At 34.1% G+C, this 27,752-nt stretch overlaps 1 protein-coding gene across 1 annotated transcript in view; it reads left to right on the forward strand.

The window, feature by feature from the left end:
* Window positions 1-27,752, forward strand: part of LOC113503109 — a 114,645-nt gene that overhangs the window by 22,454 nt on the left and 64,439 nt on the right. Inside the window, exon 2 of the mRNA XM_026884927.1 lies at window positions 27,267-27,600. Coding sequence (XP_026740728.1) covers window positions 27,267-27,600 — 334 coding nt within the window. The remainder of the gene's footprint in view (window positions 1-27,266; window positions 27,601-27,752) is intronic.

Here is a 27,752-nt window from a genome sequence, read left to right on the forward strand (position 1 = left end):
AAACATGAAAAGATTCGTAACTGTTCTTGTCGTGTCATCATTTATCATGTTTTTGTCATAATAATGGAAAACATACGACATAAATCATGGCTCACTTTTTCTTCTGTACAATAATTGTCTGCAACACTGGAGACACGTTTTATATTAAACTTGACAAGGATATTTTATTTTGCGGTGTTTTTACGATTTAAAAGCTGTAGTTTTATTCAAATTTTGATGTTGAGTCACGTTGCAAGTTTAATTGAGTCCTAAACTTGCTAACGAATTGGATGCAGTCTAATGTTTGACCTGTTTGTGCTAGAATAACACGGGTTTCGTAGCGCAAATACTAGTCTCTACATTATTTTGAATTGAGTTTGAACTGTATTGCGATGAAAGGAATAATAGGATTTCAAAAGGGGCATTAAATTAAAAAAGATTTTCTCACATAGCTATGCTTGGCAACTATTGTGCTTATGCTACTTGATGATGTCACACGCCTGAAATTTTGATGTATCTAAGCTGCAGAAGACGTCCACAGAATGTTATTTGTTTTTTTCTGATCTGTCCTACATTTACTCAACTTCTTATTTTAGTATTAAGTATTTGTAAGTTTTTAGGATTGGTTATTTCTTTCAACGCTTTTAGAGCTTTAATTACTCAAGATATTTATTAAATATTAATAACGTTAGCAAATACATAACTCGATATATTCTAGACTTATTTGCGGCTGTATCGTCGTCATATCATGTACTGTAGCGGAAAACTATTTATTTTTTATATGCCTGCCTTATTATAGACTTTAAAAGTCACGCGCTCAGTGGGTTTGGTTATCAACTTTTACGACTTCTTATTAAAATCAAGGCTCCAAGTTAAGTAACCAGAATTGTCAAAAGAGCATTTTTCTTATTTAATAAGCTAATTATTTCAACTCAAGCAAGAATTGCATGGCGTACAAATACGTTGGACTCTTGCCGACTAAATACACCCCGTTCCCCGCTACTGCCTGAGTTAGAGCCACGAGTTCGCTCGCGCATGTTCTGTGTCACTTTGACTGGATCTCTCTTTCGCAGCTGTAATAATACTAATTTTAAAAGTATCTTCTCTTAAATAAGAAAAAAACCTGTTTTCCTCCGAGCTTCGCTACCGCCAACACCTTAACCCGACAATACAAGTCAAGTAAATTTTTGTGTAAGCCTTAATAACCATTGGTTGGCTCTAATTAATATCAGCGCTAACAGTTCGCTAAGAATATGGTATCATCTTACCGTCTTCAAGATTCTTGTTTTATTGGGGGCTAGACTTAAAAGCCAGTCCAGACTATAATGAAAACCTATCTTGGTTTTAGACTATTTTATTTTTCTTTAGCCAGTGTTCATTGAGTGACGTCTTGGTGATTTATAAATAGGTCCTATTTTGAAAAGCCGGTTTTTTGTGTCTTTAAGATTTATGTGATTTATGTAGATATTGGGTAAAAACTATTTTAATGCATTTTATTGTTACATTTAATTTGTTAATAATGAGATGTAACCAAATTGCAGGCATAATACTTGAAACGTTATCTTTGATGCGTTTTACCTTAATATTTTTTATTCATTTAAAATGATAAATAAACGATACTGATATTTTTTTGAAATCAACCTGACGGTTTGCTCTTATGCTTCTCATCAAATACCTACGCATGGAAAAATTAAAACATAAAGCGCTTACTACAACTCCTCAATCCTATTTAGGTAATTATCCTACGTTATAACACATTCTCGCAATCTATTCCTGAAATCCACTTACACTAATACAATTTAATCGCACTTAAGCGTCTATCGAGATTCGATTTTGACCGCAAGACAACATACATACATAGGTCTAAAGTTTCAATATATCAGACTCTCTGCTAATAATGTAACGAACATTGCCCGTAATTAGAAACCGCAGTGATCGAGACATCGGCCGGCGATCGGTAATACGCTGTAGCGTCCGATCGCAAATAAATATATCACAAGTTATTTGATAAACTTCGAAATTGGATATCGAACGAAAGTATTAATAAGAAGTTGGATGATCGAGTGATTCCTATGTTTGGATGACACGGTTGATAAATATTATTCGTTAAAATGTTGGAATATTTTTATTTAACTAGCATAGACTGAAAAAAGAAAGACAAAATAATGGGATAAGGGAAATAAAATAAAATATTTTTTTCTGTTCAATTGAAATATTTTAAAAGGATGTCAGCCAACACATTTTTCTTATTTAAGTTACGAGTAAAACTGGAGAATGGACATGAAGAGATATCTTTTTTCTCACAGTTCTTTAAAAGATAACACTAAAATTAAAATTTTGTTCTTGTAATTTAATTTATTCATCCGCTCCTCTTAACACTGAGATAGCGGGCGGGGGTCGATTCGACCACAGCTGAATGTCTGTCCATCAGTCTGTAATCCGGAATGCACCGCAACTCAGTCTAGTCACTCTGAGAAGCGATCCGGAAGATGTTATGTCCACGTTAATCCACATTTGGGGTTATGGTACCTATTGGGGAATAGATTACGGACCGCTCAAGGTTGTAGAGGTTGTAGCTTTTCTATTAGTTGTGGTTGTTGATGTATGTTATCTAACACTTTGAACTAAATTTTACTGGCCTGTTGGTCTGGTGGTTAGTGGCCCTGACTGCTATATTGAAGGTCGTGGGTTCGATTCCCACCCAGGGTAAATGTTTGTGTGATGAGCACGATCATTTGGACTATGTCTGGGTGCTATTTAGCTATATTATGTATGTATTTAGAGATATATAAGTACATATGTTTATCAGTTGTCTAGTGCTCATAATAAAAGCTTTGGATGATGTAACGGTTTACTCACGCGTATTTATCGGGGTAGCCCGACTAGTTCGACTCGCGATTCCGCCGCGTCTGCTCATGATAAAGGACTCCGGTTGGGTCCGAAACTAGTCGGGCTACCCCGATAAATACGCGTGAGTAAACCGTTGCATCATTTAATAATGAATCATTCTCACGACAGTTACTATCAAAAAAAGCTTTGGAGACTAGTTGGCGTTGTGTGAAAGTTGCGAATATTATGTTAATTTTTGGATTGAAATTTAGATATGTAATTCAGTTTAATTGATTTTGTGTATTTGACTTCACAAATTCAATGCGGTATTTCAAGTGTTGTGTACCCCCAAGCTGCATTTTATGAATCGTTATAGCTACATAGTTGATTTTTTATAGATGACCAGTTTCTGGTGCCGCTAATAACGAATAAAAAAATAAATGTTAAGGCGTTGGTACGTTTGAAAATTTGATGGCTAATATTTTTCATATATTGTTTTATTTAATCTATTTGTAAGGAAATGAAATGAAATTATTTATTCTACAAATAGGATACTTTATCACTTTACATGTCTTTTTTGAGAACGCTGGAGCCGACATTTCCTAGCTGACTAACCTGAGAAGAAATGTCGACACAAACTCAGGGGTCGCAGTCTCTTTTAAAGTCCAGACGATTTTAAAATTCGAGTTAAGTGTATAAACTAATGCAGAGTATTTCAATAGAATTCGAAAGCTCAGTGACGCTAATCCTACTCGGTTTTGACGTGTATTTTAATAATAATTTTCATTTAATTTAGTTATAACTTACTTAGGTCCCGTACCTACTTACGGAAAAATATTTCCTTAACATTTTTATGGAAGTAAACCTAAATAATTTTAACACATTAGTGTCCAGAACGAAACCAGTTTTGTGAATTATTTTGCCATTTACTTGACTGCAACATATTTTATTGTCTAGGATTCTATTCTCAAGGAAATGAGAATAAGCACGATGTTTCATTTTGAACCTAATTTCAACCTTAGAAGAATGTATTTTTGAATTCATTTTCATGTCCCCGAATCATGAAGAAGGCTTAAACCTGGTGTGGATTGTTTCCACACCAGGTTTAAGCCTTCTTCATGATTCGTAATGAAATTTTAACGCAAATAATTTCATTTATAAATATAATACTGGGTTATATTCAAAAGTCTTTGAAAAATCTTTCCAAGAAAAATAACACAAACAGAAACTTAAATTTATTGCCTTTTAAATAACTACTCGGCGATATTACGGTAAAACCTAAACTCTTGAGTACTTTGAAAGTCCTTAAACTTTAAAAGGTGAAAAACTATTGAACTTTTCTCGAATGAAAAACAGCTGTTCTTTACAGCAATTTGAAGGCATAAATTAAGACAGAAAAATGGAAACAAGATTTATAAATAACAAAAGCAACGTTCTTTTGAAAAAATAAGCAAGTAAAATTAGTTTTATTATCTAGATTTTTTTCATAAACCGAATCGAAAACTAACGAGTCCTAGAAATACACAAAAGGTTATTAGATCTAAACAACAACGAAAGAGATCCCAATTTATCTCAAATTGTTAACGAAAACATTTTAAATAAAGCAACAGCACATAAAAAGATATTGCTCATTCGCATTAATGGCAACCATAATCTGCAAACGTATCATTAAACCTTAATATAAGCATGTAAAAATATTCGTGAACAATGCCGTGGGTCTAACCGACCATCAAGATTCCGTAATCACAACGGGAATGTGCCACGAATGTGACCAGGCATTGGAGGGTTAGAGTAATTGAAAACAGGTGGGCAGTGTTAGTTTTGTTTTAGGATGCGGGTACTTTATACCCCCATTGTGTGCAATGGACGTCGCGAGGGTTATATTTCAGGAGTATTTGTAATTTGGTTTTATTTGAGGGTTACTTCCTGCTATGGGGAAATATTCTATAAACATTTTATTAGTTGACCCCTTTTGAACAATTCATTCAAATTACAGACCGTTCTGTCAAAACTTGTCCCTCAGATATGTTCAAATTTCACTACTCATTGTAGGAGGAAGAACTAAACCTACTTTCCAATCGACAAATTTTTAAACACGATATTTTACAATAGGCATTGGAAACGTGAAGCTGGCGAGCATTATTATAATAATTACTAGCTGTTCTGCGACTTCGTCCACGTGGTTAGCAGATATAAGTTATGATTTATGAGATATAAATCATGCTGTTTTTTAAACATTTTCCATTGTATCTTCGCCCCTATTAGTCGCAGCGTGATGGTTTATAGCCTAAAACCTTCGTCGATGAATGATCTATTCAACACATTTTTTTTTCAATTTGAACCGGTAGTTCCTGATATAAGCGCGTTCAAACAAACAAACCAACTCTTCAGCTTTATATATTAGTATGGATATAGAATTTAATTAAACATCTTTTTCATCAGTTTTGTTACATCAAATATCGAATCCAGCAATGGATTAATCTTAGCCGAAGTTGAGTGGACAGTTTGATTAATTGGACATCAAACGAAAATAGTTTTGAATAATTTTAAGAGTGATTATTTCGCAAAACAATTTTCTAAAATGTTATCCCAGAAAATCATAATTTAAAATAGACGAGTAGCAAATTGTTTTCATCCAAAAAAAATCCTCGTGTGTTCTCGTTTGCATTTAGTATTTAGACGCCTTTTTAGCCTGCACGTAACTTAAAGTACTTTGCATACATTTGCATGTTGCATGGTGGAACCGAGTTTTAGTCGAATATAGCGACGAAATTGCTTGTACTGCCGTCAAGAGTATCTCTCGAGCTTTAAGATCATGAGTGCTGGTAAATATTTGGATCGAAATATAGTTTGGAAGTTCCTCCTATAATGTAGGGTGGGAACCAAATTGATTGATGACTAACGAGCATATTGCTAATGAATATTGGAATACTTAAGCAATTATAGCCAGTTGTGTCGTTAAAAGTTATGATCTTTAGACCAGTTCAACTGTTTAGTTTGAACCGGTTTTAAGAGATTGTAAAAATGTTTTGGAAAATCTTATCAATTGGACGTAAGGGTTCTGTACAAATAGGCAATAGTTAAAATAAAGGGTTTAGGTGGTTTATCAATTGAGGGCAAATCAAAATCCATATGTTTTATTACACAACAAACTTAAAACAGTTCTTTCCCGTGCTCGATTTTAGTTTCATAATTTTTCAGTTTCAGCTACAAACTAATAGGTAATTTTGAAAACTACAAATGTCTACCTATCACATTGTAGGTATATGAGATAAAACCGTTGCCGTTTTTATCCTTTGGGCATGGAACCCTAAAAATAAGTAACGTAAAGTCGAGCGAATGAGATTTGGTCTTGGTGCCAAAAGCTAGAGCTAGCTACCCAGTACCTAACAATTGTGGTCCAGACATCCTAAGCACAACTTGTGTGATAATTGTTTAAAATCCCGGCCAAAATTCAGGTCGTTTATTTCTCTCATACGTGCTACGACTATGACAGTCCTAATGTAATTAGAGGACGGACTACGGCGTAGACTTAATAACTACGAAATTACAAAGACCGTAATTATTTAAGTAATTGCCCAGGAACACGGTCCCATATTATTTTTTCCTGATTAAAATGAAGATTCTTCTACTGATGTAGCCCGTAATCTTCAACAAAAATTTTTGGGGAATTAAGGAAAATGTTTTTGAGAGAGGAAATCAGGATTTCAGGAACTAGTGACGTAGCTGACTCGGGAATATTGGAATATTTCAAGTTATTCAATTTAAGGTTCTGAGAAGGAATGATGTTAGATGGAATTTCATTATTATCTAGAGGTACGGAAGAAGTAATTGTAGACGCCAAGTAACCACGTATATTGTTAAAGTATTTTCTAATAAATTATTGAAAATAATTACATGTGTAAGGCAATTAGTTCAATTAATTTTGAAATAATTCGTGCTCAAAACATCGGGTCCAAACAAAAAAGCGAATTAGTTTTACACTTCAACACTATTTGATTCTTTCAAACTTTCAAGGCCATATTATAAAAGAGAATGTTTACAATATACTCCTTTCCAAAAAATCAGATTGCTAGCATTTCACTCATAACTCACTTTCAAAGTACAATGAAGTCAGAATTGTCTATCGGAAATAATACTTTCTATTTTATGCTGTAGCTTCCTCTATTTCACAGTCATCTGTTGCGCTACTGAGACGTGATCGAATTACAAATCGGAATGCTTCTTTCAAATAATATTAACTGCTTCACAATTCCCTTTTTCAAAGGCATTCTTTTGTTTTGATTTGTTGCTTTGACGAGATTCTGAAGTAATAACAGTAGAGTTCTGGAGAGGAATGGCAATTGAATTCGATTCATTTTCACACTTGCATGAGTAGATGGTTACTTTTGTATGGACCAGTTTTGATGTCCAGCATATTTTTAGTCACCTGAGTGAGTACTTGCCTTGAACAAAATGATGACTTAGTTATTAAGAATAATAAATAGTATTTAAACAAATATTTTTAGTGACTGAATATTAGGTGTTATAAAAAGGATTCCGATATTTTATTACAGAAATTTATTAATCAAAATCAAAAAGTTTTTATTTCAAATAGGCCGTTTCTCAGTCACTAAAAAAACGTTAAAACGTTAAATTACTGACTCTAGTTGCACGGTTCCAAAGTGTCATTCTTTTGGAGAAGAACCGGCAAGAAACTTCAAAAAATTCTTTACAGATTTCAATTATTAAGCGTACTCAAGCTCACTTCATTTGCTACTCCTATGCCAGGATACACTTCTCGGTGTATCTCAGACAGTCGATAGATTTTCTTGAAACCCTCAGCGAAATTAATAAGCAATAGCGTAACGGGTACCGGAAATCACTCTTAAGCAAATCAGATAGTTAATGCGACTGAGGTACGTCTAGAAAGGCTCTACAGAAGAAAATTGCTGTGTGAAAGATGGCTGTACAGTATTAAATGATGTAACGGTTCACTAGTTCACCCGACTAGTTTCGGATTCAACCGGAGTCCCTAATCATGAGCTGAAGCGGCTTAAATGATGTGACGGTTCACTCACGCGTATTTATTGGGATTGCCCGACCAGTAACCAGTCCCAACCGGAGTCATCTATCATAAGGTGACACGGTGGGGTCGCGAGTTGATGCATCATTTTATAATTAATCATTCTCACGATAGTTACAAAAAAAAAAATCGTTGCACAGGTCAACTTGTAACCGTTACTTTCAGCAGCGTCGAGCAAGACACGGCTACTTACAGTTTAGTTTACCGTCTCACTTTCTCGATTAAAATAGGCTGCTTTAAGATCAAGATTAAGCCAATCCGTCGACATGAATCTTCAAGATTGCATGTAAGGGACCTATCCAATGGCACTTTTATTTGGCTATTTATTTGTGGTCCTATTTTCCTCATGTTACACTTTATTACCCAATATGTTGGAGAGGAAGTGTGCATGTCCTGGGAGATATTAACCCCATAAAGCTATAAACTGTATTGTAACAAAGGTAATGATATAAATTATGTTGATTTGTAGCGAAGGCTGGAAATTTTTGATGGTGTACAATGGGCCAAAAAACAAACTGGCAACTTTGAAAATGATAATATTTATTTTCTATGTAACCATTTTCTTATGGCGTATATATCAGGTACATATGTATATGTAAATATCATTGTAGCATATGTGTGTAATATTGAAATAGCCGTCTTTATACTACCTGCAGATGACTAAGGTACATACAACAAAATAAGATTTTTTACAATTATTGTCTGTCTCTCTGTTTGTTTCGGCTAATCTCTGAAATGGCTGATCAGATTCTAATGGGGTTTTATCAGCAGGTAACTAATGAAATAAGCACATTTGGCTACTTTTCAGAAAATAATCTTTAATTTAAGGATAATATATTTTGCAATAAATTCATCCAAAAAAAACAGAAATATTCGAATTGACTTTATCGCGAGTACATCTGGTTTTCTTTATAAAATACCAAACAAATTGCAAGATAAAGGAGTACAATTCCTTGATATAATTAGATTTCCACTTGGCTAGCTATTTCAGTACTACAAATAGTCGAAAAATTCTAACAACCCCGCTAGAATACAATGGGCTTACTATTCGTCGACATCAAAAGTTATGAGACATAAAACACAGCCAATGCACTTCTTGACATTTTATGACACAATCATTCTCAACCAGGATGCTATTAATAAAATGCAAAGAAGAGACTTAATAGAAAAACCATAAACTAACCAAACAAATAAAAAGGCTATAACAACACAACATCAAAACGATCACCCTTAAATCGCCAATCAAAAACACCAGATGAGAAAATAAAACAATTAAGGGTAACAATTCTAACTGGATTGCTTTTTTATTGCGCAGGGCTGGCAAAAAGGCTGACTTTTAACAACGGTATCAAACCTCAAGATTAGTAATTCTCGGTGTAACACCAATTAAGGGCAGACGTTGTTGAGGTTATGACTGCATAGGATTATAAAGCGACAACGTTAAAGACAGCGCCTAAGATGGAACAAGTTCGTTTGGCAAAGAGGATGACGGTAATATGTACCAGGTCACTTATCTTACGTAAAATGTTTCAAACTAGTCAAAAAAATATTTTTTGATGAACGGTACCCGGGAAGAAATCTATTTAAAGAATATTGTATTGTACCAATGAGACGTAGATGTGAAGAACTTGATATTTAATTTCAAAAAGTCAAATTCTCTAAAACAACGCCAAATTCAGACGCGTATCCAATTAAATCCTTCTGTAATATAATAACAAAAGCCTTCAGCGAAGCCGATGGTTTAAATTTAAAATCACCCTGTCCCAAAGAAACGTTAAACCTTGGATACTTCGTTTAAATTTCACGAATTTATTAATTATCATCTACAGTAAATTCACTAAATACCTTTCACTAAATCCACAGCCAACACTAGGCAAATTTAAACTGAAAATTGCCGCTACAAATATAATTTCAACTCTGAAATTTACACTTATCTGACACCGAGCGCCGCATTCGCACCTGTCGTGTTACACGGCTTAGCAAATCCGCAAATGATAGCAAAAATAAATTTAATTCACTATTAAGTTTTAGTAGTCGTACTTTTGCGGGCCAATTAAATACGGCCTTGGCTTCTGGTGGCTGTAGGGTTTAAGTAAAGAGGTCCATTATGAAGTCATAAAACATGTTAGCGTTGGAAGCTATTATATCTCGCAAATTAGTATTCGAGTCGAAAAATTGAGCGTACGAAATTAAGGTGAGAAGGATATTTAACAGAATAAATCAGATTAGACCGACAGACAGATTTCCAAAAAATACTGGATACGTTTACTTCTTTCATCTTGTAAACAAAAACTGAAGGGGATACAGTGATTTCAAATCTCGTGTGACGTCACTTACAAGTACGCTTTTAACTAGCTTTCTAATAATGTTACTAACCTCTATACTTAAGTGCTTTTAAGCTTTTTTACTATTTAACTGATAATTAATAAAAAATACTCAATATTTTTTTTAAACCTTTCTGAGAGGCTACACAGACTTTTATTAATAGATTTAGCCGAAACCCGATTACATTAATTGATGACTAGAGACTGTATGTATTTGCCTTTTAATGGTAGATACCAAGTCTTCAACTGAACTATAGCAAGTTACTAATTAAACTCGAAACTCAACGTAATTATTGAATCCTGCGAATCGCAATTAGGGAAGCAACGTGTTTCTGTCAAATTAAATACAATAATGATATTATACGACGTTTGTTTATTCATTTATTATTTAGTTTTTCCATTCCATGACTGGATTGATTTTTTTTTCAATTATGAATATTATTGTTGAAAAATAAACACACACATTACCCTAAATGGCCTGATTTTGCAACCAGTCTTCACTGGCCACTGGCCCTCGCAAGTGGACTAAGAACGGAAAAAGCCAAATAGGTGGAGTGAAAAGTAGTATCTCCTATTATTACTTAATATGGTTTTTTAGTTTATTGTTGCATTCTTGCATAACAGCCGAAAAAGACCTACTTGAAATAAAATGTTTTTGAGTAAATATAAATTTTCTGTTTAAGTAGCTTTTGGTTAATAATAATACTATTTTAATTTTTAACTTCTTAAAATTCCTAAGTTAAAGTTGTAAAGTTAAATAAAGATAAAACAATAGTTAAAAACTGGTGGCACAGTAACACTTCATTCCGGAAAATTAAAAACGGTCCACGAGTTACGGTTGGATGACTGACGAAAAGTTTTAACAACAACGACATCTAGATAGTAGCTAACAAAGTTATTTTCTTTAATAACTTCGTATTTTTTTAAAATGTGTCGTTAATTTCATGTCATCTCTTGGACTAGGGATTTCTGGCCTTCTACCTTGTTTGGCGGTGGTTTCACAAACATTCAGATCACAAGCACAAGACACTCAGATAATTATAGTCAAGCAACTATGGTTTGGTGACCTTTACTACTCAGCTATCCGTGAAGACAAGGAAAATGCCACAGATATTGATAGATACATCGATAGAACATTATTGCACACCACATAAATACAGGATTTTATACAAATGAATAATAAAATTACATGGTGCCACAGGGGGTCTTATCGCTAAAGACTTATATTACTATTTCGTAAACCGTTACAAAATAAACGATTCGCTGCAGCTAAAGCATTTAAAAGAAACAAACCAAATCGAACTTTACCGACATAAAAATAAATCTTAAATCAAAACTTTAATCTAAAGACAACTACACCGCAAGTTTCAAAGAGAAGTTTGAACAAAATTGAAACGATTCGAGGCTTTGAAAATGCACAATATAGATGTTATAAAGTTGGGAACACAAGCAAACCTTTGCATTTTATGGGCACAGCACATGTGCGAGACAAAGCAATCGTTCGGCCCGAATCGCTTCGAGAACGATTTCAAATTACATTTTTTACGTACAAGTCTTAAGCGGTAGCGGAACCACAAACATTTAACTCTCAACTAATAAAAAGGAACTAGCTGAAGGTATTATGTTGCTCACTATTAGCTTGATGTTCTGACGAGGGAACAATGATGGTAGTAGCACGCAGACTAAAACTTTGATGCTTGAATATCAGTTAACTGACAGTCATGTCAGTTAACTGATATTCAAGCATCCTTACTTGTTATGTTATGTGTTAACATAACATAACTGATCATAAAGTGACTTATTGGTATAAGTAGGTAAATTGCACAAAACGTTTTTAAGTAGTATGCAATAATCTTTACACTGTTGTAAAAAAGACAGCTATAGTCATGTCCCAAAAACAAAGAACCATTTAGAGTAATTTCTGTTCGAAAGTTTACATCTTAAACCAATCACTTATGCATTCCCTGCCTAAATGGAAGACGGCGTACTTTGCCTGGATTTATGATTTCTTTGAGTGTCCTGCTCTTTGATGGATCACTACAAGTAAACCAAACTGGATATTAATATTTTTGATCTGTTTTCGGTACGCTGGCATTTTTGTGCTCAAGTAGAGCCTTTGCTATAGGGTCTTATTGATTTGACAACAAAAGGATTTGACGAGAAATGTATAAACAAGCTTCTTGAATGGCAACCTTTGATCCCAATGTATTGTTATTTACAGGTAGAAGGCTTAGGTAACTTTGTGATTCAAGTTTATTTCTATTTTTGGGGAGATGAGATCCTTTTCACAACGGGTTCCTTGTTTAGGAGCCTAGCTTAATAGACTTAAAATTGATAGGTTCAACCTTGAATTTATTTTATGTGTTTCAAACTTCAACCTTTTTTAAGAACGAATTTAAACTCTATTTCCTTTTATAAGATCATATTTGTTGGTATACCTTAAATGAAAACAGTATTACGAAGCCCGAAATTGTACATGCTATTGCAAATTGAGTTATTCTCCTCACTTCTCTATTAGAAAATTAACTCTACCCTTTAAACCTTATTTCTTTATCGCATGGCTTACGCTCAACCCTATAGCGGGACAAAATGGCCAGGTAAAGTCCAGTTATTGTACATACTAGTACCACTTACCAACCACATAATAATGTCCTTCCGACTCAACAAACAGAACAACAACCTCATAATGTGAACTCGTTTTAGCCAATTCCGTCGGTAAATGCCTCCGTACTTAACAAAAGTGTTTGAAAGGCTTCAAATATGGTGTTATAATGAGGAGAGCCATGAACCTAGCTATTTTGGGTTGTTGAGTTGGTTAACTACTATGTTGCTAACGGCCCGTTTCTATGCGAAAATCAAGGAGAAAATTATTGTTAATTAATACATTCTGAACTGTAAAGACTGTTGCTTCACAAATATTTTCAGTAACTCTTAGTTTCTTCTTTGTTGAGGAACTGAACACTGCTAGTAATTTGTCTTTTTAAAAACTTTCTGAGCGAAATTTGCTCCAGTACGCCTTTACTCCAAAAGTTCCGATCAGATACGCTATCTCCTGCCATTGCAACTACTTAACACTTCGCTATTCATTCCGCGGTGCAGAGCGTAACAACGATTTGCAAAACATTTACCGGTTTATTCTAGTTCAGTGTCCGGTTTTAAACCGGTATCATCCGGTATAATCCGCTTTTGTCGAGCCCATTCCGGTTTTGGCAAGTGCTGGGCCGGTTCCGAATCGGGATTTTTGCTTTCTGCGCCTGATATGTTTTCGAGTTAAAAGGCTTGATGCAGTTAATCCAAATAATAGTGAATTTGTAGTCAAGTTAATTTTAGCTTGTGTTCAGTTTAATTGGTTATAGAATAAACAATCTAAGTTCTTGCTTAAACGAAGTCTTAGGCTGGTTCCTAAGAGTGGGTAGCGAGCAAATTATTTTCGATGAATTATATAATTACCTTTTTAAAAAAAGATAGCAGTAGACAAAAATATCTATAAATCAACTTAAATACATCCTAAAACTCGTTGTGGCACTGTACTGAAAACTGTCATCATCAATCTATTCAAATCGTTACAAAAAAAATGAACATTGTAAAAACAAACTTTGACAGCTGTCATTCTAGAGTATTTATGGCAATCATTTACGCGGGAAATATAACAAAACATGCAATCCAGACTGCCCGGTCGCTAATTGATTGATAGCTTTTCACAATAACAAAAAAGTACTTCTGATGATAGTCATGATAGATATAGGTAAAATCTGTTATTGGTCAATTTTGTAAAATCATCTTAGACTTTTTATTTCGTTTTCGACGAAAAACATTTAACTATTGCTTACTTTGTCTGATTGGTAATGAAAAACAGTTATTAAATACAACGGTTTACACGCATATTTATCGGGAATGCCCAACTAGTTAGCCTGCTAGACGGACGCGTTAGCTAATTATTAACCACTCCGGTTGGATCCAAAACTAGTCGTTCAATAAACTAAATCGTTGTACTATCTAATAATGAATCAGTCTCACGATGGTAACTATAAAAACGATAAGCAAGTTTTAAGTATTATGCCTTCAGACCTTCTGTAAGCATATTCTACAGATACCAACAAACTGACTAAAACAATCTGTTTTTATATTAAAAGTCTTCTCTAATTCTTTATAAAAGCGAGAATTATTGTGCTCCCTGCGGTATCAATCACACCGGCTCACAGCGTCGCTCCCAATTTGCTGTGGACATTTGCACGGAATAAGCCACGTTTTTAGCTTCTACTTTGGCACAGCGCCAGTACATTTGTATCTAGGAATATTGTGGAAATGTTATAAATAATTCAGAATTAAATTGTTTGTTTTGAATTTTAAGGGTTTTATTTTTTATTTATTTGCGCTGTAGAATATCATTTTCGAAATTTATGCGGAACTGAGAATTTTTTGTTTTATTCAAAGATATACCTACTCTTTTCCAGAGCTTGGATACAAGATCCATTTCTTCTAGCAGTTAGTCTAGCCCAGAAGTCTAAAAGATATCTTATTCGAATATTTCAAATGTGTGTTTTACAAACATTGTATTGAACAAAGAACTATGACAGATCGTGTCAAAAAACTCAGCAGAAATACAATAAAGTCATGAATAAATATTAAAGCAAAGAGTCCAAAGACAACTTATTAATACTTTAATAAACTTGATAAAGCCCTTATTGTAATAAAATTCACGTTTTGTCTTAACCCGAGTGCGGAAAATTAAAAATGAAATTTAACCCTTAAAAATAAATTGAGTGTGAAAACATTTGTGTAAAATTATAAAACGAATTATTTGTTAATTAAAATAAAACAGGTCCATTTTAAACGCACGCAGTATGTTAACTGATTCACTGAGTATGGAAATATGGGTCAAGCATACGTACTTGTGACGGCGGAGTTAAAAGTACTGGAAGCGTTACGATAATAAAATCAAATGTATGGACTAAATTATTTGAATAAATTATAAATAAATGCGGACATCATCACATACATTGTTCTGAACCCAAAGTAAGTTGCTAAAGCACTTGTGTTATGGAATTCAGATACAACGAAGGTACCACAAACACCCAGACCCGAGACAATGTAGAAATGTGAATTTTTACATTGACCCGACCGGGGTTCGAACCCGGGACCTCAGAGCTAGCGACACCTTGAAACCGGTGCCGCCACTCGAACATGGAGGTCGTCAATTATATTGACTATTTTTATATTATATAGAAATATGTATATATAGAAATTATATTTAGAAATTCAATAAATAGTCAGTTATATTGACTATTTATTGAATTTCTACAGTTGATTTAATCCAACAGACAAACTACCATCGATCCAAATGCATATCCTTTCAAAAGAAAATATTCTCTTACCATTGTCTTCTATCCATAATATTTTCTGGGATGATGAATTATCTAAAGTAGCTTATAATTAACATAGTCAGTTACGTTATTGCTTCAATATCCTCCAAGATACAATTTTCTGTCTTTCAGCTACCTGAACAATACTGTACCATATAAACCTTCTTCTTCTAGCGGTGGATCTCCAAGTAGTGAAGGTTAGATTCTTCTAGTCTTCCTTATCAGTAACTCGGTGGAACAGTTCTTCTACGCTAGCTATCCTGGTACAATTCCCGATGTTCCTTAACCAGCTTCCTTTCCTTTGCTTTGTCTTGCTTTCCTTAGCCTCCTTCCATCTCTTCTTTTTCTCGCGATGAAACTTACCGTACCTATAACTGCCTCTTCCATCTCCGCAAGGTCCAGGCTATCATGTACAGCGTCGCAGGTGCATCTGCTACCCTCGTCACAGCTCGGCCCTCACTAATCCCGTCAGTTAGATCCCACTTAATTTCCTTGACGCTGCCACAGACAGCTCACGTTCACTTCAGATGGCACTACAATGGTGGACCTTAAATATCAGTGTTTACAATAGGCGCTAGAACTAATATTTTGGAATGAATTTTAATTGAAATAGTTGAAAATCTCTGAAGAAGAAAACGTACAACAGCTTAAATTATAGAATTGTTTATTTACGCGTATTTCAAGTTCTTGACCCATCAGCTCGCGATTAAGGAAAGAGTCCGGCCGGATTAAGGAAAACTTGAGTAAACCGTTCATCAAAGTACGAATCATCTACAGAAAAATAAAATTAGTTTTAAAGAATTGTAATATCTCATATATCCCTCTCTATCATACTGGTTAAAGAATCCAGCAGCCATGCGCAACCTTCTTAAAACTTTCATTTATAAACATCAGGAATAAAAATATTTTTTTTGGGCAGTAATGTTAAAAAAAATCCTCATTGGGTTTAGCATTATAATAGGAATGGAAAAAAAAGAACAAAAATAATGGCCACCTATTAAATTCATGACCGTAGCAGTCATTGCTTTACCTCGACATCTATCTTGAATTTCCAATTTCAAGTTTATGAGATACAGCCTGGTAGCTGATGGAAGGACAGACAGCGGTACGTTAGTAGTAGAGTTTCGTTGGCACCCCTAGGGTACTGAACACAGTTTAAATAAGGATAAAGAAAACATATCTGTCCTAAAATAATTTTCAAAGGATTCAATTTGCAAAGTTTTATAAAAGCCCCCTTACAAAAGTATTGAAGTTTCATACTTTTATTGTTTGAAACATTTAAAAGTGTTGTGTTTAAATTTTATCTCGGCCAAAGTTATCGACGGTAAGTGGAAAGCAATGTCTTACTAAAACCCTTACGAACCTTTCACTTCAATACCCATTTATATTTTTGGACAAAAATCATGGAACGAAGCACGTATATTGTTTATGTTTTAACTATTAATCAATAGCGTAAGTATAAGTTGTATTTTTGCTTATTCATTGCTTAGTTATATTTTTGTGTTATCAGGGAAGAGCGGAGTCGTCATCTACTGGCATTGTGAACAAAGTTTATATTAAATAAACTATTTTATTATTATTAAGTGTTGGTTCGGCCCCAGCAAAGATAACATGAACGAGTACTTGATTTTTTATTTATTTTAGTACCGTAAGAACAGCATCGTTACATCGTTTTTTTTTTGTCACTATTATTCGTTAGAACGACAACAGAAATAAATCCTCGTGAAATTTCAACTGGCGATTTGGTTTTACCCTTTGGGTACAAAACCCTATAAACTTACTCAATCTATTATTAAATGATGTAACGGTTTACTCACGCGTATTTATCGGGGTAGCCCGACTAGTTTCGGACCCAACCGGAGTCCTTAATCATGAGCAGACGCGGCGAGATCGCGAGTCGAAGTTCGACTCGCAGTCCGAAACTAGTCGGGTTACCCCGATAAATACGCGTGAGTAAACCGTTACATCATTTAATAATGAATCAGTCTTACTCAATCTACTTTAAAATTAATGAATATTTTCATTTTATTACAAATAAAATAACATTATTTCCCAAAACGACTATTGTCAGCTAAAAATAGAATAAAATATGAAATGAAAGCTTTTGTAATCATGCTAAATCGCGAATATAATGTGTTAGCATTATGTTATGAACACACTACATTTTGAAACGTACCTAAATACTGTTGAAAATGTCACCTAAAATGTCATATTTTCATTGAGTACGCTCATGAAATTATATTCTTATTTAAAAGTCACTTCGCGTGAGAATGTCGGATGAATTCGATCTATCTTCGAATTTATAACGTCTAGACACGACGAAGGTGTTAACCTGTCACCTGGGTAGGGTGACCACGTTGATATACATCGCGGACAAGTTTCATACATTTAGTTATTTGAATCTACGGATAACCGAGTGGTGATACCACCACGCCAAACCCACTGTGCTCGATGTGTCGCGGGTTCGATCCCCGCGTAGGATAAGAGACGCAAAACAAGACTGTGAGATCCACGAATGCTTGTTCTGAGTCTGGGTCTGGGAGCATGTGAATTAAGGCTTTGTTTTGCCCCGCGACAGAAAGAAATAGTAATACGAGTATTTTGATATACCAAGAAACAAGAATATTTATTTGTAAAACAGATTAAAGAAAAGAGACTAGTCTAGCACTATTATCAGTTTGTAGAACGTAAACTAAAACGTAGTTACACAGTATACAAAATAATTAGGTAACTTTAGGACAAGATTTTTAAATAAAACCTTCATGGTCATCCTACTTTCTTCATGTAAAATACGCGTCATAAAATATGTATTTGATCTGTTTTTATGATCCTAAATCTTTTGATTCCTCGGCCTAGTACTCTCTATTGTCTCATGCATACATCACGACGTTTGGGGAATATAAACGTATTCTTACTTCGTATACCTATCAAGAATACTAAAGGTAAGAAAAATATACATTATTATCACTTATTCTGTCTAAAAACATAACTTTAGGTTAATGTATAAAAGACGGCAAAAATTACAAAGGAAGTTGCTACGTGTAGATTAACGCCGCTACGCCGCCTACGCTCTCGTAGCGATTAGCTCGTAGACGCTAAAAATGTATGAAACTTTAATCACCGTTTTCTTACTCGAATAAATTATCAATTATTTACTCAAAAGAAGCATGTTTCGTATTAAATAATAAACTTGTTCTTGCTGACTTGATATTATTATGTAAAATGTAATAAATGAAAAACAAAGATGAAAACGACGGTTAAATACTACAAAAAAAAACTGAAATCATTTTTACGTTGTTTCACATAAGAATGTTTTTTTAATTTAGTACATTACAATCGGAATAAAAATTACTAGCTTTCTGTGAATTTTAACGCTACTAAAAAGGAAAAATATTTTCCTCCTATTTTCATCACACATCAAAATGAAATTCCGATCCAATCAAATCAAGGCGATTCTTTTCCAAAATAACTCGCGGAAATTCCGAAACATATTTAATCATTTCCAACTTACGGATGATTTACCGTTTAAAATTTCCCTATTAATATTTAATTCCAATCTGGGCGCGACCACGAGCCTGCAAAGAGGCCGAAACGTAAAATTAAAAATGCATGTAAACCGCAAAGTGGTTTCATTTGATGAATAGACTAAAGGTATTTAATTTTATAACTATTATTAATTAATTAATTAATTTTGTACTGTTAAATTGGGCTTTCTAAAGATTTTAATGTTTATGTAGAGTTTTTCATTGTGAGATGGCTTGCATCTATCACAACACATGACATCACAAATATCCTCTTTTATTAATAAAGATCATCTTATTTATTTTAAGGTGTAAGTTGGTCCTTTTTAGGGTTCCTTAACCAACGGGTAAAAACGAAACCCTATTACAGAGGCACTTGTACAGTCCTTCTGTGTGTCACCAGGCTGTATTTAAAAACCGTGATAGCTAGTCAGGAAAAAATGAACATAAATTAGTTTGCTATTTATTTTTTCTACAAAGTAAATGTTAAAAATGGTGTCTGTTTGATCTCAAAACTTCATCCGAATGTTTACACGAACAGTCAGGTCACGAATTTTTATTTCAGTTTTCAGGTCCCGCTAATAATAAAAAAAAACAAACCTATATACAGTATGATGCTAAGTCTAGCCGTTTAAATTACACTGATAATAAACTAGTTCATTTAAACTAAGCTTTAATCTAGGCTAACCCACACTAAGGGGGTTCAAATGGGTTTGTATTCATTTTGCAGACACTCAAAGGAACCGCTCGTAATATAATGAAAGAAGCAAATAATTCCCATTGCCGGGTGTATTTAGATGCCTAATTGCACGCCGCACACAACTCATCTAGTTAAGGCGAAGGAATTTTCGTGGAAAAAAATGGTAAATTACTTTTGATGACCACATCAAACTAAATTTCATACATTTTACGATAAAACGTATTAAGTCACCTTATTACTGAGGCATCGCTGTCTGTCCGTCCGACTACCACCAGGCTGCATCTCAAAAACGGTTATAGCTAGGCAGCTATAACAACTAATACTAAAAATTCGAATAGAAGTTAATATAGTATAGTTATAAATTGAATGGGTCTCAATTGTTTAACTACTTCAGAACCTTCAGAATCCAATTCGCACTTGACAGGTTATTTATTATACTTTCATGTCGCAAGGAGCAGTATTTTTTTAAACGTTATAGAGGTTATTGGACACACAAATTATTCCGACTTTCGTAAATGGAAACACATAAGTAAATGAAGTCCCCTCTTGAATACGCTTTGTTAAAAACAACCCTAAACAAACTCGAAAAATAACTTAACTTTTTATCCCATAAAGAAAAGTGAAAGGGGTATCAAAACCACACAGATATGTAAGTTAGATCCCTTGCCTCTTAACAAAGATACTGACCCGGTCCTAATCCGATTGGTCAACGGGCAACCCAACGTAATTGGACCGAAACCTTTGTAAATTGACTTGATTGATTTGATAATCATTGAGGTTCCAAGGGTGGTCAACTTACCTACCTATGTATATCGGATTTTGATAATGGACTCTCGGAAACGTATTCTTATTCTTACGTCTTTTGTTTTTCGACTATAATGGGATTTTTTGAGATACGTTTAGGAATTACGCTCTCGTATGGTTAGCCTGTAAACTATTTATCGTAAAGGTATTTGTTTTGTAACAAAAAAGGTCTTCAAATGAAATCATTTGTTGTTTCTGGAATTTAGGTTTCAATGTTTATTTGTAAAAAAATACGATACATGTTTATTTTATTTTTCTTTTTCTTTTGAGGTTTCTAGATAACATGAAAAATTAAAATAGTAAAAAAGGCAGTTTTGTCAAAATAATGCTATTCTTTACCATTACCAAAGTATGGACATGACCAGTAAATAAAAAAATGAGATTTAAAATAAATACCAAAACAATTTTTATTTCGAGAAACAGTCTTCGCCTTAAGTTTAGCGACATTGGTGCATATAAACAAGCTCTAACGCCACCGCAGGACTCCAGCCCCTTAATTAAGAGTGGGAATGCAAAACCTACAGTATTACGAGTACAAGTACTAACACATAATTATTGTAGCTACGTTCAGCTGCTGGTTTATTTTTAATTTGCAGCTGACTCCAGTTATTTATGAATTGTTGGTATTCGCTGACTATTTTAAACCAATCTGCAATCTTTAGTTTCGCTTGCATTTTTGTTGCAAGCATACTCATATGCATAATTGTTTTTAGATTTTTTTGTTGGACTTGGTTTTGAAATTGAGATGAGTATAAATTAGAATTAGTAAATAATATTGCTCTTTGGTAGATGCATAGTTATTTTTTAAACGACTCCCACATTAAGGTGTTGTGTGTGTGACCTCAACCGCTCGGCTATCTGTGTGTAGTCATTATTATTAAATTAATATAATACTTTATTAAGTACCAATTACATCTGTGTAGGTACAACTACACGTAGTACATAACGAGGCCGTTGATACTATTTTTGCACAACGAAAACACGTATTATTCAATCAATGTACAAAAAAAATGAGAAATATCTATGCAAAAGGTTTTATTTGATATACAATATCAAATAAAAACCTTTTGACACATGTCATACAACATAAAAAAAACACGTAACGTACAAATAATTTCATTAAAACAATATAAATTATTTCATCATGTCGAATAAAAAATATCCAGTCATTTTAAATCGTAGAAGTTAGGAACATAATATATTATAGTCCTTGATGGACAATTTGACAACCTATCAAAAACTTCTACTTAGTAAGAATAAAGTAGGGTAAGTGTCACATCAATCTAGACTGAAGTCTCAGTATTCAAATTGTTGCTTCAAATAACTGATGTTCCTATTCAATTAAATCCTAGATTGAACTGAATCGTTCTTTTGTTTCGGGCACTGATCTGGTATGAAGTAATTTCCTGCTAAGCCGGTGCTTAGAACAATTTATTGCTTTAATTAAAACAGCCCTAGAAACAATTCAATGTTATGCTTAAGTTACTAAGCTGTTTATAGTTTTGTGAAACGTCGAATCAAAATCTACATGGCTACAGATTCTTAATAAATGCGAAATAGTGTGTTCACACAATAGTGCAGTGTTGATTTAGGACTGATTGGACTGATTTAGGACTTACAGAAATAATAGGCCTAGTAAAAGTCTTAAGAAAAACGAAATCAAAAGAAAATGATGTACTTGGGGTTGGATGGTAAGTACTTGGGGTTGGATGGTAAGTACTAGGGGTTGGATGGTAAGTACTTGGGGTTGGATGGTAAGTACTTGGTGTTATAATAATAATGTTTAATAATGTTTATTTTTTTCACAAACAACTTAAAACTAGTTTACATAACAACTTGGCAACAATATTTTTTGATAACAGAGAGAGTTTAGCATCTGTAACCGAACTAGGCTGAGCCTGTATTTCGGCTATCAGCGCAGGTGTTGGATGGTAAGTACTTGGGGTTGGATGGTAAGTACTTGGTGTTGGATGGTAAGTACTTGGTGTTGGCTGGTAAGTACTTGGGGTTGGTTGGTAAGTACTTGGTGTTGGATGGTAAGTACTTGGTGTTGGATGGTAAGTACTTGGTGTTGGATGGTAAGTACTTGGTGTTGGATGTTAAGTACTTGAGTTTGGATGGTAAGTACTTGGTGTTGGGTGGTAAGTACTTGGTGTTGGATGGTAAGTACTTGGTGTTGGCTGGTAAGTGCTTGGGGTTGGATGGTAAGTACTTGGTGTTGGATGGTAAGTACTTGGTGTTGGCTGGTAAGTACTTGGTGTTGGGTGGTAAGTACTTGGTGTTGGATGGTAAGTACTTGGTGTTGGCTGGTAAGTGCTTGGTGTTGGGTGGTAAGTACTTGGTGTTGGATGGTAAGTACTTGGTGTTGGCTGGTAAGTGCTTGGTGTTGGATGGTAAGTACTTGGGGTTGGATGGTAAGTACTTGGTGTTGGATGGTAAGTACTTGGTGTTGGATGGTAAGTACTTGGTGTTGGATGGTAAGTACTTGGTGTTGGATGGTAAGTACTTGAGTTTGGATGGTAAGCACTTGGTGTTGGATGGTAAGTACTTGGTGTTGGCTGGTAAGTACAGATGCATAATATTTTACTGTAGATGCATTTTATTTTTTACGATACCATGAAATTATATGGAGCTCGTGGCTAAGCTATAACCGCATAAGTGATTCGATACACGAGGTGGTACCATTCTTCATTTCACTCTCTATTTCATTGTTAGATAGTTAATTAATTGAAGAGGATATAAAATCTATAATCACACTGTAATTAATAGGAGCCCAGCAGTGATAAAATATCTTAAAAATATGAAAGAAGTTGCGTGGACTCTAATTAAAAAACTAATCCGATTTCAAAAGATCCTAACTTACATCTTCTATCCACGCAGACGAAGTCGCGGGTAACAGCTAGTTACTTATAATTTCGTCATTGTACATTGACAAAAGCAACAAAGACAAATTCCACTTGCAAAAAACATTAAAATTCAATTAAAATACATGAAACGTAGGTAACAAAGGCACGAAATGTATATGACTTTATTTTGAATTTGAATAGCCGTGATTGAAACAAAATTGGAATAAAATTGAAATCATAATAAAATATTTAACGTTGAATGAATTGCTTTTTTGCGTGGAACTGGGCTAATCCTGTATTTTGGGCACGGTCCAGTCAGATAAGATTAAAATGGTGTTTTCAAATTGACATTGTCACCTCAATCAATCCATGCATATAAATAAATTCCTGCCTGTTTGTATTTTAGTTGTAGGTCAATTCGTACTATTTGTTTGACGACTAAAAATGTTTTATATTCTGTTTCCCTGTTTTGGATTGGTCAGTAAATGCTTTGTAAGTAAATATTTTCCGATTAGTTTATTTTAAATTTTTATTTGTGGAATTTCTTTTTCTTTTGCGAAAGGCATCTTGAATAGATGTCAGGTATGCTGATTTCCTGACGTTGTTGTTCTTCACCATTTTGAGGAAGTGATTATTACCTAGTGATAGGCTCATGAAGTCAGGAATTCAAAAAGACTTCGCGCCAGGGAATTTGGACCTGTGACTTGACAGTCCAACGGTCACACCACTAGGCTACCTCTATTACATTTGTGGAACTGTCTACTAAGAGAAGGTATATAATGAAAGCAAGAAACAAAACTCCGGTTATAAAACATAATGCAATGGCCATCTGAGACCGTTTTAGATCTAAGTTTGTTTATTTCTACCAAATCGTTCTTACTTGATAATATCGTACACAAATGGTTTTGATAAAATAGCTGAACTAAAAATATTTTTTTTACTAACCTAATATTACAAAAATGTAAGTTTTTTTTCACAATAAAATATTTAATATCAAATCCACAACTTGTTGTTACTCTTGATTATGCCCAGCGGCAAAAAAATACAACGAACCCAACAAATTACATTATCCTTACCGTCAAATTAATGCGCACAGAACAAACTCACGTTAATATAATAACAAAATAAATATACAAAAAAAACAATCTTAAAATTCTCAGAAAAAAAGTCAAGCCTGCCTTCGTAATGAAGTATTTTTAAATGAACCAGTCACCTTGTTTTCCAAATTAAAAACTTTTTACTTTCGCTCAAAGAATCGTTATAACAGGGGCTATATGGGGTACTAAGAATAATGAAGGCAATTTAAATTAGCCGCGAAACTTGGCAAAAGTCTTCAAAGGGCAATAATTAGCCCTTTGTCTGGATTTGGGGATTAAGTTTCATCTTTGCTCGTAAATCATTGATGATAAAGCCCTTTTCCGCTGTTATGATTTGTTACTTCGAAGATTACCGTAACAACCACATTTTCTGCATCCTTGAGTTAAAGTGTATTGATTTACTCTAAGTATGAATTAATTAGGCAAAGCTGTTTGTATTAATTAAGCTTTTACTTAATAAAGCGCAGGAATTTCTAACTTTTCTAGAGTTTTGGTTATGTTGCTAAATGTTTTCTTCTGCCTTACTTGTCATGGTTTCTACAAACAATTTTTTTAAGAGAAATCATTAAACTAGTCTTCCCCCTCTACCTTGAGCGGAAGAGAGTGATGTGAGGGAACTTTCTTGACCAAAACCTCTATGTCCCTTCTTCTGCTCTTTAACGGAGCCGCGATATCACATCATAAAACATCTAGTTTTGTTGTTAAAAACAGTATTTTTTTTATTACTACCTTAAGTTTACAGTTTACTATTTGACCACATCATTCATACAATCTGGAAAAAAATAACACTAAAAAACAATATCAGTTCATAGCTCCTGATAACATTGTACCTAAATAACAAATTAACATCCCTAAGCCTCACTAAATTAGATACACAGCATTATCTTAATTTACTTAGTTGAATATTTTTTATCCGCAGCCGTCACTCAAAGTCAAGTTATGATACATTGCCTATTATAATGCAAATTTTCGCCTTATAATAACGCTTTGAAAACGCAATCCATCAAATTATATGTTCTATACTCGTAATTACTTACACATTACTATGTGGGGAAAGATGAGTGTCTTTTTGTAGAGAAAAAACATACTCTTTGCTCAGGGTTTTCTCCAGAAACGATAAAATGAGGTGAATGGAAACACTGATTATCTAAGTTTTTTACGTTTTACGGGACAAATAATAATGAAACAGAAATTATCAAACCATTGATGAAATAATTGCTTGTAAGCAGTTTTTTATTTAACAAAATCCCTGCACTAGCAAGCAATGTCTTTTTGGGACCTGTTCACGCTTATGTCAAATTCAGCCTTTTTTCATATAACCAAGTAAAATATTTTTTTTACCATCTACATGTGTTTTTGTTCCGGATAGATTTAACAACAAAGAAGTAATTATTGTATAAAATAATTACATGTATTTAATTAAATAACTCTACCTTCGAGAGAAAACCACAATAGTCAGAATCTTATAGTTAAAATGCATATCAAAAATATTTCATGTTTGTATCAAAGAGACCTCAATATACTGCAATATGCAAAATCAGCTTGACATACGGGACCATATTTCAAAGTAATAATGTTATAACGTACTCTTTACTTCAAAACATTTCCTGGTATAAAACGACAATAATATCATAGCAAAGGTTTCTCAATATTCCCAGCAATTTCTATTCAACTTGTAAAAAATCAAGTTTTTCTAAGAAACTTTTGAACTGACTTGGCAAGAACCTCAGGAAGCGAACCAGTGGCCAGTATATGAATTCCAGAAAAACTGGGAGCGCTAAGATTGTATTTTCGTAGAATTATTTTTAGAGGTTTTGTATGTTACGTTTGTTTTGTATGTTACGTTTATTGTTCTTATACCAATCAATCATTATTTTTCCAGATGAACCTGTCATTATCGGTAGTACATAGTTATCTACATCGTTTCTAAATATTAGACTACTAGCTGTTGCCCGCAACTTCGTTCGCTTGGTTAGAAGATATAAGTTATGATTTATACCTACCCACATGATTTATACTTGTCCACATTTTCCATCGTATCTTCGCCTATTCGTCGCAACGTGATGGTTTATAGCCTAAAACCTTCCTCGATGAATGGTCTCTTCAATACAAAAAGAATTTTTCAATTTGAACCGGTAGTTCCTGAGATTAGCGCGTTCAAACAAACTCTTCAGCTTTATATATTAGTATAGAAGTATAGGTTAACTAGATGAAAACCGAATCACATTTGGTCTAGCAGTTTACGCGTGATTATTGGCCTAGCTCAATGACATCGGAGCAGATGTAATGGTAATGTTAAACTTTGATGATTACTTTTTGCAAGACAAAAGTATCTTAAATGAGAAATTACCATTTTAGCTCTCCAGAACTTTGACACGTGGGTTCGTTAAAACAGACTTTTATTCACTTGGAAACAGTTCTTTGAATTATTTCTGGTGTTTTAAAGTTTTTTGCTCTGTACCCTGAAAATTATCGAAACGATTTAATTCTACGAAGTTTTCTCTGATTGTTCAAAAACTTTTTCTTCAAAAGTTAAAATCAGGAAAGGAGTTTATTGAGTGCGTAACTATTTAAACTATTTAAAAACTATATTTTTATAATAACTATCGTGAGACTGATTCATTATTAAATGATGTAACGGTTTACTCACGCGTATTTATCGGGGTAGCCCGACTAGTTTCGGACCCAACCGGAGTCCTTAATCATGATTACTAATTAAACACATCTACCCGCATAAGTCGCTCAAGGTCGCGACAAAAAGTACTGAAGCAGTGACGGTCGTCAATTTGTCATCCAAAGAATTGTCCGAGGACACTGTGTCTGTGTTATCCCGTGGACTCAACTTTGCACCAACACCGCGCAGAATACCCGTTGAGGATATTATTACAAATATTGAAAATACCATCTTCAGAAATAAAATACCTCACGGAGATGCTGATTGCCTGCGCCAGGATGTGTCTACGTTATTGCGTAAGTCTCCCCTGCCTAAGAGCAATATTACCCTCAAGGAGGTTAGTGCCCTGCGGGAGTTGCGCAATGATGAGTCATTGTTAGTGCTACCGGCCGACAAAGGTAACGCCACAGTAGTCGTCGACACCGAAGCGTACGAACACAAGATAACGCTACGATAACTAAAGTTAGTTACAACCCTACATCCCGAGTCACGACGAAGATAAACAAACTTCTCCACATCATCGGCGACAAGGAGCTGGTAGCACAACTAC

This window comes from Trichoplusia ni, chromosome 18 (genome assembly GCF_003590095.1).
Source record: "Trichoplusia ni isolate ovarian cell line Hi5 chromosome 18, tn1, whole genome shotgun sequence".
In the NCBI taxonomy this organism is placed as follows: domain Eukaryota; kingdom Metazoa; phylum Arthropoda; class Insecta; order Lepidoptera; family Noctuidae; genus Trichoplusia; species Trichoplusia ni.